Consider the following 13,182-nt stretch of genomic DNA (forward strand, 5'->3'; position numbering starts at 1 on the left):
TTCTAATTTCTTACATTCTGCCAACAGTTTCTTGTACACTTTCTTGCTGCCATTCTGTTTATGCGGAAGCTCCAAAGATGCTATGGAATGGTTAATATCAAGTCTCGCTTTTTATTTTTGTTTCTTTAAGAAAGACGCTGTGGAAATTAGATGACCCTGAAGAACCGGTTTTAGGTCATCCCAGTGTAGACCTGGAGAGACTGAGCCAACAGGATTGTCCAAAAAGAAATTATGGATATTGTGTTCTATTTCAGTCACTACTTTTGTATTTAGCAATAAAGAACTGTTTAAGAACCATGTTGGGGTTGTTTTCCTTTCACTATTGAGAGCAATATCACAATTAACCCAACAGTGGGCTGACGACAATTGATTACCAATGTGTGTATTTTGGACCAAATTGACCAGGGATGGAGATACCAGAATGTAGTCTATACGCGTGTAGGAACCGTGACGGGTCGAATAAAAAGTGTAATCCCTCTCAGTAAGATGCATATGCTTCCACGTATCTATGAGGTCAAAGGATGTGAGAACTTCTGCCAATTTAGAAGTAATTTTACTTTTTGTTTTTTTGACTTTGATTGAATGCACATCTGTCTTTGGAGTGGTCCATGATAAAATTTAGGTCTCCCCCAAGGATTATGTCACCTGAGCGAAAGGACTCAAGTTCTTTCAAGGATTGTTCAATGAAAGATATTTGATCCTTGTTTAGAGCATATAGAGATGCCAGCATAACTGGCACATTGTTTAATGATCCTCTAACAAATATAAAACGCCCCTGAGGGTCTACCTTAGTATTCTGGTGGATGAAATTCAAATCCTTGGAGATTAAAATGGCTGTGTCTCTGGATTTGGAGGAGGCCTTAGCTAGGAATTGGTGCTGGAATTTTTTAGTTTTGAACAGAGGGGCTGAAGTATTTTTGATATGGGTCTCTTGGAGGAAAAGGATGTCCAGATTTAATTTTAAAATTTGACTCTGAATTCTCTTACATTTGATGTTGTTGTTCAGCCCCCGCATGTTGTAGGAAAAGATCTTGATGGCAGGTTGCATGATGACACTTATTTGTAGTTTGACTAGGTTTTTAAGAAGAGGAAGAGGTAAAGCTCAGAACCACTTATAAAATTGCACTATAACAGTACCAGGAATAGAGAATTTATGGGTAAGGTTTATCTGACCTTAAGGAATACAAGTTAAATACAGTAAGACTATTATTCAAGGATGCACACTGCACTTTACTTTCTTAAGGAATTATGTAAATACCAAGAAAAAATTGATTACCTTTAAGGGTTTAACATTGATAAGTAATTAATTTTGTAGCTAATAATCACAGTCAATCAAAAAATGATCTCATCTATGTAATAAATCACTCAGTTTGGAAAGCCTTTAGATAAAAAACCAAAACAAAACACAACTACACTTTATTAAATCTTAAACTATTTAGCAGCAAGATACTATTATTACTGAGTAGGCAATAAAGCTGTTCTAAGAACACTATAAACCAAAATCCCCCGTTAGCTTTTTTAACTCTCTCTGTTCTGTTTATTTTAAGTATATATATAGATACTTTACCCTGTGTTAGCAAAAACAAGGCACTCCAGTAGTGATCACTAAAGGGTGAATCAACCACTAATCAATATTAGTGGGGTGGAAAACCAAAATAGAGTTTGTGTGGAAAGAGAAAAGAGATAGGATGCAAATAAGGGGAATTGAGATAGGAATATAATATGAAAAGACCACAAGAGAGAAAAAAGAAAGAAAAATAAACCAAAAAGGAAAGAGAGAGCTATAATAATAAGGAGAAGGAGAAGGAGAACAATCCCTGAGACCCCTGTTCTGAAGAACCAGAACAGGAGAGTAGAGCAACCTAAATAGGCTGAACTCTATCTTTAAAAAAGCAGGGCGTTGCTTAAACTTAACACAGAGGCTTGTAAGTGTAAGCGAAATAACGTGCCCTCCCACTCCCGCCAACATGAGGATTAAACACACCATATTCTCGAGTCTTACAATAACACATTAAGCTTAACTAGAACAATTAAATTTATAGTGTTCACTTATGAATGTCATAACATCATTTGGGATCACCGTCAGCCTGGCATATGGAGAGTTTGGTGCCTCTAGGTGGTGGCGAGCCAAAGTTGTGCTTTCTCTTGAAGGATCTTCTGTCGGAATCAGAGGCGACAGGGAGACCAAGACATTGTAGTAGTAGAAAGCCTGAGTCTATGTCTACCGCCCAAAGCATTGATCCTTTGTGATGTAGTTGCAGTTTAGCTGGTCCAACCCATTTGTAATGTAGATGTGCTGAAATAAGTTGAGCTGTAATTGGTTTAAGGTCCCTTCTTCTGATGATTGCTTCTATGGGTAAGTCAGGAAAGACTTCGATTTTTCTATCCCGGAACGTTAAGTAGCCCTGGATCCTTGCCTCAGAAAGGATTTTCTTCTTTGTGTGCATACCTTGGAATACAGCAATTAGATCCCGCGGGCCCTTCCTCTCCGAGTTAAATAGTGATCCCATTCTGTATGCTTTGAGGATTAGTGGCGCCACACCATCTTTCAGATGAAGTTCAGAGGCAAGCCAACACGAAAGAAAGATATTGGGTTCCACATTCTCTTCAGATTTTTCGGGAAATCCCCGGAATTTTAGGTGAAGCTGCCAGGCATCATATTCCAGCTGAAGGACACGTTAGCGGAGATCACTTTCATTTACTTGCAAAGTTTGTATTTCATTTTGCAGGGTTTGGCCTAATGTGAGGGCGGTTTCAGCTTTTTGGTTGGTTTCACGGAGAGATTTTTGAATTACTGCCAGTTGCATTTGCATCAGCTCAAGAAAAGATTGCATAGTTTCCATGTTAGTCATCGTGCCAAGAAGATCTGACTTACCAGCCTCCATTTCCATTTTGTGGGTTTCTTGTTGTCCAGCCGCCATTTTGCTATGCTCACTCTGAGAGGCTGACAGAGATTTTGGTTTAGATTCTGTAGAATAGAAGACAGTGATCCATCTAGAAGTTGGATTTTTCTCTTTCTCTGTGTTGTTCTTCTCTGTTCCCATAAGTTTCATAAGATTTTATGAGTAAAAGACAATAGTATTAATTTGAGGCGAGAGTTGGAAGAGCAGAGCTCGAACTTATGCAGCCATTTTGTTTGGCACCACGCCACGCCCCCCAATGGTGTTTTAAAAGCCATCTTGTGCTCGTTCCCCTCCCTAATCCATATACAAAAGTAGGCGTCCCACAAATCCAGTTTGGTAAAAAATTTCCCCTGGGACACCTCAGCCAGGAGATCCTTGATTAATGGGAGAGGGTATGCATTGGACATGGACATGGCATTGAGCCCTCGACAGTCCGTACACAGCCATAGGCCACACATGTCATGGTGTCAATTGCCTCTTCTACCATTTCATAGCCATCCTGTTCCAAGTCATCCCCCAATGGTGTTTTAAAAGCCATCTTGTGCTCATTCCCCTCCCTAATCCATACACAAAAGTAGGCGTCCCACAAATCCAGTTTGGTAAAAAATTTCCCTTGGGACACCTCAGCCAGGAGATCCTTGATTAATGGGAGAGGGTATGCATTGGACATGGACACAGCATTGTCCGTACACAGCCTCCTTTTTCCGGAACAGGACAGGGACAGCAAACGGGGAGGAAGCTGGTCAAATAAATCCCTGCGCCAAGTTTTTATCAATAAATTTGCGCAGCTCCTCTTTCTCTGTCGGGCTCATTGCGTACAACTTCTCTTTGGGCATACTGTGACCTGGCAAGAGTTCTATTGCACAGTCTGATTTACAGTAGGGGGAAGCTCGTCCGCTTCAGCATCCCCAAACACTCGGGCCAGGTCTCTGGCCTAAGGGATGGAGTCGAGCTCTTCTTGGGCAAGGCACACCGGCTTCAGCTCACAGGGTGGAGTGTCTCCCCACTCAGCCTTCCATTCATGGTCCTTACAATCTGGGGTAAGGGAAGTGTAACATGCCGGCACTCCACTTCACATAGGGATCATGGTCTTGTAACCAAGGGTTCCCCAAAACCATTAAAAACCGGGCCATCAGGTCAACTACAAAAGCCCGTTGTTCCCAATGGGACCCCACCCCCATGATCACTGGCACGGTTTGGTACTTGCAATCCTCCATAATGGAGGAGCCATCCATCTGGGTAAATATTAAAGAGTCAGAAAGGGCTTGCACTGGTACCCCCCAGCCCTGTGACTATGGCAGGGTTTATTATGTCTTGGGTGCACCCCAATTGAGTGGCGCTCTCACCCTCACCTGGGTGCCTAATTCAGGATTTACTACAGTCATGAAAAATAAAGGGGGTGGTGGTTCTCACTGATTTTGGTGTGGGTTGCTTTTGGACCTGCCGGGTTGTGCCCTTCACAGCATGTCCCAACCTTTTCCCTGAGGCTGGGTGACTTCCTCTCCACTTGAAGAAGCTTTGTCCAGGCTCTCCCCCATGTCAGCCTGGAGAGTTCTCGGTTGCTTGCCGCACATTGTCCCGGGCTTCCCCTGGGCCCCCATACTGCGCCACTCTGGAGGTCTTCCTTCTTTAGTCGGTTGGGCAGTTGGCGGCAAAATGGTCCAGCTCATCACATCTCAGGCCCACTCCTTGTCTCATCCTCTGGTCCTACACCAAATCCCGAAGTTTGACCTGCTGTTCTCTTGCGTCGGGTCCCGGGGCTTTGGCAGCCCCCTTTGGTTGGCACAGCTTAATTAGGGCGGCTCTGTTCTCAGCCTCGCTGGCTTCTCTCATCCAACCACTGAGGGTCAGGGGGGTTTCCATGACCCAAGACTTGTACCAGTAAGGTATGGTTCAGCCCTGCTTGGTAGTGCTCGATTAGTACTTCTTTGGGCCACCCCCGCACCTTGGCAGCGTACATCCTGAACTCGTCGGAATACTTTCTCACCGACCGGTTGCCCTGGCAGAGGTAGCGCAGTTTGGTTTGGGCTTTCTCCAATTCCATAGGGTCTTCAAACTGCCTCCTCAATGCCCAAATGAAAGCATTGACGTTGTGTAGGCCCAAATATTGTGAAGGCACACAAACCAGTCGGCTGCCTGTTCCCTCAGGCATGAGCTGATGTAGTCCACTCTTAATTTGAAGGGAAGGTGGGACCCCAGTCCCAGATGAACTTGCATGTTTGCAGCAGTAAGAACACCAACTTCTCCGGGCTGCCGTCGAACGTGGCATCCAGCAGCTCCCACTACCAGTCTGGTCTCAGTGGTGGGATGGTTGGAGCGGGAGCCCCAGGAGGTACCCCTAGAGGGGCTTGTCCCGGCGGGACTTGCACCAGGGGTCATGGGCCGGAGGTGCAGGCTGTGGCTGCAGCACTGGCTGTCCTTGGTCCGGTCTCTGCCATGCATCTCATGTTGAATGGCCATGGCGATGAGCCTGGGGAGGTCCAGCATCATTTCGTGCATCTCCCGTCATAGTTCCTCAGTCTCTCTGTGGAATTCGCGCCACACCCGATCGAGGTCCACTTCTTCCGGTACGGGAGGATAGTACAGGTCTTCCTGGAGGGTGCTTCCGTAATGCCATTAGAACGTAATCCTGCAAAGGTCAGGTGTTAGCGCCCAGCTCTCCTCGGTCCACATGGGCAGATGAGCCCATGAGTCCCTGGGTTTCACCCCGAGGTCTCTGGGATCGCTTCTGTCAGGGAAATAGCCGTAGTCCTCGGTTCAGTCACCGGGACATCCCCGTCTTCTTCGCCAACCATGGTGCGTGTGAGGTACAGGAGCTATAGTGCGTTCTAACAATCTGTCAGAACCCTGGAGCAATCGCTTCCCAATAACAGTCATTCAAAGAATAAAAGTTTATTGAGATACTGAAGGTATCCAGACTCTAAATGTTTTTTGTTAGAACTAACCCAAAGTGCACGAAGCACGCAATTATACCAAGCCCCCCTAACAGTCTTATGGTCTGGAGCCAATCACACCAAGGTAAGAGCCCACCGGAATGTAACGGTTCATTATTCCCAAGAGAAAGCTGACACCAGGAACTCATGGCCACATATCTACGTCTAGGGAGATAGGAGAGGGCAAAGCAAGCAAAAACGAAAATGAACATTCCAGGCTTCATCCCGTCACCCATGGCAACCAAGACCGATGCAACGGGTGGGTGGACACTCACCTTCCAGATCATGTGGGTCTGAGAGCATGAAATTTTGTGGATGCTGGTATGTTTGTCTTCTCACTGTCGCCATACAGTGATTTGTTATTTTCTCTGAATGATCTTCAATAAATTTTGTCAAGCCTTCTAAAAGCTGAAGTGTGGAGCAGCATTGTTAATGGGTGCCTCCCTCCCCTCCCTTAGAGCCGAACCAGAAACTGAAGAGGCGAGCTGTTCTTTAGAGTCCTGCTGAAGTATATAAGCTGTTCCTTGCCAACTTGAGTCCTGGAGCCCCTGCAGACTTTTGGCAGGAGAACCAACAGTGAAACTCCTGGTTCATACAGGATCTCCTAAACTGCCATGGGGGGGGGGGGGGGCTGCCCTCCACAATGCTGAATGCATTTTAGAAATGTTGATCCTTCATCTTTAGTAATCTGCCCTTTTTTACTAGCCCAAATTTAGTCACCAGCCTGTATGCATCATCCTGCTTCTGCCTTCAAAGAATTGATTGCACCAGATAAAATTACTATGAGTTATTTGCAAAGCTGCCTATTATTTTTAGCAGGAAACCCTCACACCCTGGAGACCAGTCCTGGTTGAAAAACACAGGTGAACACCAAGTTTTAATACCCTACAAAAAAATCATCAAGATCAGCAAAATTTAAAATCCCCAGGTTAGGTAATCTGCCATTAGTTGCCCTAACATTGCTCCCTGGTACTCATGCTAAGGGTGATGCCCTAACAAGATCATGGGCGAGATAGTATAATAAAAACAGAAAAAAGGAATAATGAGATGTAAAACCGGAAATGTGAGATGGGATGAATGAGCTATGGAAATTTTAAGGAAATGTGAGTGAACAAGCACTCTCCTTAGAACCACTGGGGTACTATTAGGAGGGCATTCCCATGGCTTACTTTAGATAAGGCAGAAGGATAGAACCCATTTTCAATATTAGGGACCAACCCCAGGGCTTGTCAGCTATCGATAACAGGATCTTTCTGTGTAGAAAGCCTTTACCTCACTTCTAAGAAACTACATAAGTGGGGTGTAGATATAGGTACCCCACTTTTCTCTCTGATGAGGATCCAGAGTGGCTTATAACTCCCCCTAATGTGACCCAACAAACTTCCATTGGCAGAGTGGGGATCTGAACCTGGGCCAAACCTGCCAGCCACGGAGTTCTGCACGTCAGTTTCATTCAGCGTTAAATTGTCTAAGGTAGTCTGAATTGCTTGCATGGGTTAGGCTGTGGCTCAGCAGCATGGCATCAGCTTTCCATGCAGAAGGTCCTAGGTTCAATCCCTGCAATCCCTAGTTAAAAGAACCAGGTAGTAGGTGATAAGGAAGACCTCTGCCTGAAGACGCTGGAGATCTGCTGTCAATCACAGAGACCCCAATGGTCTGACTTAAGGCGGCATCATCAGAATGATCAGCCTATGTACTATGTTCGAGTGGGTATCACTACAACTATTTATCACTCATGCTTGATGTCACAATGGTTCCTGCCCAGGACAGCACACTCCTTCCCAATTACCTGTAATCGCACAGCATGCTCATGCTTCCTTTTCATGTCATTGATGTACCAGGCCACACATGTCATGGTGTCAATTGCCTCTTCTACCACTTCATAGCCATCCTGTTCCAAGTCAAAATGCTTTGCTATTTCCTGGGACCAAAACAAGAGAGAGAATCAGAAGCTGTGAGGCCCTCTAACACTCTTTCCACCCATTAAGAATCCTTGTCCTTAGCTCACTGATCTCTGTAGACACTATATGCCACTTTACGGCCTGTCTACAATTCAACACAAACTTCTCTGCTGTTACATCAAAAGGTTTGTACTGCCTTTACATCAGATCATTAGTCAAACCGTGTAGGTCAGAGTGAGCCCTGAATTTACACAGCAGCGGCAACTGAATGGATGCCAGAAAGCCTCTCTCCAGAATGACTGTGTGTTGCTTCATTCAACAGCCTTGAGTGCAGGGGTTCTCTGCTTGACTGCCACCCTGATGTGAAAAGCGATTTTAGTTACACTCAGTCTAGAGATCTACACTGAATCCAGCTCTTAAGGCCTCATTAGCTGAATACAGCAGCAATTTCTGCTAAGCAAGTTCTCTGAGAATTGTTTCCTTATAGTGCAATGAAATATTACTGGTCAGACATCAGATCTTTTGCCAGCAGAACAGAGAACTTCCTTGAGCTAATGATTTTATTTAAAAATAAAACAGAACTCCTTTTTTTAGGGAAGAACATGCAGTTTCAGCTCCCTAAAAGAAGCATGACTTTTAAGACTGATTCTGAAGTAGCAGACCTGATGGGAAATCAGATTCTTGTGTAACTAATTCCCACAATATATTTGCCCATGGGCAAAAGCAATTCCCATGCCCACAAAACTATAACCCCTATAAAAACTCCCAAATTATGCCAAAACATACATTTTTTCCTTCTCTCTGGAAGGTGATTTTTTTCAAGATCCTAAATCTGTGCACTACTGCATTTCAGGAGGAGTATGCATATTATGAAATAATACAAATATTCATTCTTCAGAATTAAGCCATACCACCCCCAAGATCCCAACATTACAATGCAAGCAACCCAGAGCCATCACGCAGGTTACCTGGAGAAGAAGGTGATATTTCAGGATGCGCTGGACAGGCTTGAGGAGGTAGGAACCAAGAGGCAATGAGTGACGGATTTGTTCTTGCCTCTCACGAAAGAATTTAGCCAGTTGTTTATTCCTCATGCATTCGGTCAGAGCTGCCACAGAGCTGAAAGGCCAGAACCAGACTCTATTAAAGGTGCCAGATTCAAAACACACAAACATCTCACATACCAACGAAGGAAGAACTGAAAAGCACAGATTCAAATACCCTACAGAAGGGATCGGTGATGCAAGAATCTGAAACAAGGAAGTTGAGCAGACTAAGAGAGAAAAGCATCACAGCAACGTGGCACATCCTTTCACTCCTGCAGAGATGTCCCATGACCAAGTACAGGAGATTAGGAGATCCAGCGTGTTGCAAGAAAAAGCTCTCTCCTCCTCCTCCTCCCTCCAATGCTTTATAAGAAGCTGTTATTGTGAGCTAGTTTTAGTCTAGAAACACTTTGCAAAGTATTTTCTTCAAGGATGTATAAATTCTACAGCCCATTTAGCATTTCACAACCCACACACCTCAATCATCTACACATCCCAGTGAGATGGGGGCAGCCTTTCCATTGTGCGGATGGGAAAGGAATCCAACAGATGGCAGTGTGCCTTAAAACTATACAGCGTGTTCGTGGCTATACAGAGATTCCATTCTTGGCAACATTCAAAGTGCTAGCTTTTGCTGTAAATCAAGCAATAAAAGCACCACTCTAAGCCCAGGACAGTGAAGATGCATGAAAACATTTGAGCAACACCTCCTGAAATTGTGTGGGAGTGGGAAGGAGAGGAGGAACACTGAGCAGGGCTTCCTGCGGATAGGAATCACAAAATCACAGACTCAGAGAGTTGGAAGGGACCTCCAGGGCAATATTCCCTCTAAGCTGTGGAGTCTTGTGAGCAAAAATTCTACTTGGTGAGCAACTGGCATCAAAGTTGTGAGCAAGCGATTTGGCTACTGCATAAATTAGGTTACTCTGGAGCCATCCTTCCTGAGCTAAGACAAAAATGTGTGAGCCGGAGGCTGAAAGACTGTGAGCCGGCTCACACTAACTCAGCTTAGAGGGAACACTGCTCCAGGGTCATCTAGTTCAACCCCCTGCACAAGGCAGGAGATTCACAAATATCTTCCCCCTCCACACCCGTAGTGATCCCTGCTCCACGCCCAGAAGATGACAAAAAACCTCCAGGATCCCTGGCCAAACCAGCCTGGAGAAAAATTGCTTCCTGACCCCAAAGTGGCAATCAACACTTCCTTGGGCTGTAAGAAAGGGAGTGTACCTTCATTACAATGCATAATTTCTTTCCTCGTTACGACTAGCATTAAGCAAAATAAATTATGCAAAGTAAGCAGATTTGCATTATTTATTTATTTATTCATTCACTTTTTATCCCGCCCTCCCCGCCACAGGCAAGCTCAGGGCGGCTTACGATAAGGGGGTTAAAAACACATTAAAGCACAAACACAACAAGCATAGCTCACAATAAAATAGAAAATAGAAATAAAAATAAAAATAAAGTGCTGGTGACAATAACAACCCAGTGGCCATGATAGATGTTCCCAAAAAATGCCCCCCCCCCTCATCGGCATCCGGCGTAGTTAGTTCATATTATCCAGTTTAGTTAATGTTGGTTGATGTTGCTGATGTAATTTATGTTATTAGTGGTTGCTCCTAGTCGAAGGCCTGGTGGAAGAGCTCAGAGAATTCAATGTAATAACTTTTTACAATATAAAATGTATACTTCTGAAAAGGTGTCAACAAATAGCGATATACTGATATATTTTTAGTTAACATTTGAGTTAGCATCTTATTTCCACTAAGCATATTAAGCTATATAAATTCAAATCGATTTCTAGTTAACAGAATATTTCGTACGATTGCTAATAAACAAAGTCTTACAACTTCTTGTTTTATTTTGGTATTCTCATTCATTTCCAGGTACCTTAGATATTGAAGCTTTCTTTACTTATGATATCTTTTTGCTCTATCCCGCTGAGCAGGTAACTGTCAGGCTCGTTATGCATTTTATAGTTCACCTGCCATAGAGGAAGGAGGAGAGGAAGAGGGGTGTGAAAACCAAATGTTTTCGTTTTCCTAAATGCTTTGATGTGTCGCAGAGACCTGTTCTTTTGCTTTATTTCTGTAGAGGGGTACGTGCTTAGTGGGGGTGGGTGGGTAGTTGACCGTTGTTTCTGACGGGCAAATGCCGTGGGGTGATTGGGTCCTGATCTTTAGTGCCTTTGCTTGAACACAACATACCTGCAATCTCCGCACTTTCACCTTCAGTCCTAACGAAGCTCGTGTTCAGTATGGTATTCTTCAATGTCTCAGTAAACTAAACTTTCTTCGAAGCGAGTGGTGTTGAGAACTGATTTAACCAGGATTCTGACAAATCGTTAGGACCCGCTTTTCCTTCCTCGACCTCCTGCACCACAGCTGTGATGAGCGGAGGGATGGGGAAGTCCCTACAACTGCAGCAGATGGCGCCGTGCCTGAGCAACGGACAACGGCAGCCCCGGTGACGACTGTGGAGTCCAAAGGAGCGGAAGGCGGGGCGCAGACCAGAGACTCCTGGGTGCTGCTCCCCACCTGGGCTGAGCCCACTTGAGTGGTAACTCCCGATCCAAGGTTCGAGAGGTTCGCGTATGATGGCAGCCGAAGGCACTACTGACACCCTGGGGATGGGAAGGCAAGCAAGCGCAAGACCTCCGAGAAAAAGCCCAAGTCACAAGGGGTGCAGATGAAGCAACCCAAAGCGCTTCAAGGACGGGAGCAGGGAGAGTCTGATGGCACCTCCTCCAGCGGAGATGAGCCCAACGCACCGGCAGGAAAGGATTGGGACCTGCTGTGAAGGGCACAACCCAGCAGGTTCGAAGGTCCCATGCACCAGGTTTGGAGAGAACCTCTCCCCCTTTGTTCTATGTAACTGTGACTGTAGTAAACCCCAAGCAGGGCACCCAGATACGGGTGAGAGCCCTGATTGACTCTGGGTGTGCCTGGGACTTAATCAGTCCAGTGGGGTACCCGTCCAAGTATTGCCAGAACCTATAATGTTCACCCAGATGGATGGGTCCCCAATGAAGGAGGTGTGCAAGTATCAAACTGTGCCCGCGGTGATGGGGATGGGGCCCCATTGGGAGCAATGCCCATTCATTATTAACCCTGCTTCAAAATTCTCAGTGGTGCTAGGCAACCCCTGGCTCTGAGATCATGATCCATACATTCAGTGGAGTGGAGGGGCCCTGCACTTCCCAGACCCCTGATACAAAGCCCGTGGGTGGAATCCCAAGTGAGGGGAAGTGCCAGTTCTCATTCCAGACCGTGTTTGCTTGGTGCAGGGGGAGCGCCATCTCATCCCTCCTGAGTACAAAGAGTTGGCTAGAGTATTTGAAGAAGAGGAGGCAGACGAGCTTCCCCCCCCCACCACCAAAATTCGGACTGTGCTATAGAGATTTTGCCAGGGCACAAAATGCCCAAAGAGAAGTTGTATGCAATGAGCCCAGCTAAGAAAGAGGAGCTGCGCAGGTTTATAGATAAGAACCTTGCTTGGGGTTTCATCCCCCTGGCCTCCTCCCCCTTTGCTGCGCCTGTCCTTTTCTGAAAGAAGGAGGACGGTGGGCTGTGGCTGTGCACAGACTACTAGGGCTTAAACGCAGTGTCTATGTCCAATGCCTACCGCCTCTCACTCATCAAAGACCTCCTGGTGGAAACTTCCCAGGGGCGCATTTTTCCATCCCCCTAGGGGGAGGTTTTTATTGGGGTTTTTTCCAGACTACAAAACTACAACAGAAAATATAGGAAAGGGAACTACATCTAGGGAATAAAGAAAAAAGACCCACAACTAATTAAAAACCCAAGAGTAGGAGATCATACATCAGCTTAACACCATGCTATTTTCAAAAAGCTACTAATAATACAATGAATTTAGTCGGTTATGCTAGATTAATTATCGTTTAACCATCCCTTTAACTGTTTAAAGAAATTCCCAGAGCATCCCCAAGTTATTTCAACATTTTTTCAGGCACAAATCAGAGTCCTTCAGCCTTTATTTATTCTTATCTTTTCTAATACTCAGTTTATAAGGGCTTTTGGGGGCAGCCTCTCCCTTTTCAGAAGGGGAGTCCTCGTCCGAAGACCCCGAGCCCAACTCTTCTGGTTCCCCAAGCTGTGTCCACAGAAATTCACGTGCTTTAAAAGCAGAGTCAATCTTTTCTTTTTTATTGTTAATCTTAAAAATGACGCCTTCTGGGGTTAACCACCTGTAACTGATGCCATTTGTTTGTAAGAAAAGGATTAATTCTTTATAGATCTTTCTCTTCTGTCTTATATCAAATGGAATATCTTTCAAAATCCTAATATTATTGCCCCCAATTTTCAAGGGTGTTCCCGAATTTGCTTTCAAAATAGCATCTCTCACATGTCTCTTCGAGAATCTGACCACTATTTCC

General features: G+C 45.1%; 1 protein-coding gene across 1 annotated transcript in view; it reads right to left on the bottom strand.

The window, feature by feature from the left end:
• The window catches only part of PLEKHG3 (pleckstrin homology and RhoGEF domain containing G3), a 58,486-nt gene that overhangs the window by 32,721 nt on the left and 12,583 nt on the right, over positions 1-13,182 (bottom strand). The window contains exons 5-6 of the mRNA XM_015414499.1: positions 8,706-8,856; positions 7,626-7,757 (exon numbers count right to left, since the gene is read on the bottom strand). Of these exons, the coding sequence (XP_015269985.1) occupies positions 7,626-7,757; positions 8,706-8,856 (283 nt within the window). The remainder of the gene's footprint in view (positions 1-7,625; positions 7,758-8,705; positions 8,857-13,182) is intronic.

The sequence above is a fragment of the Gekko japonicus genome, unplaced genomic scaffold (assembly GCF_001447785.1).
Source record: "Gekko japonicus isolate JY-2015 unplaced genomic scaffold, Gekko_japonicus_V1.1 scaffold446, whole genome shotgun sequence".
Taxonomy (NCBI): Eukaryota; Metazoa; Chordata; class Lepidosauria; order Squamata; family Gekkonidae; genus Gekko; species Gekko japonicus.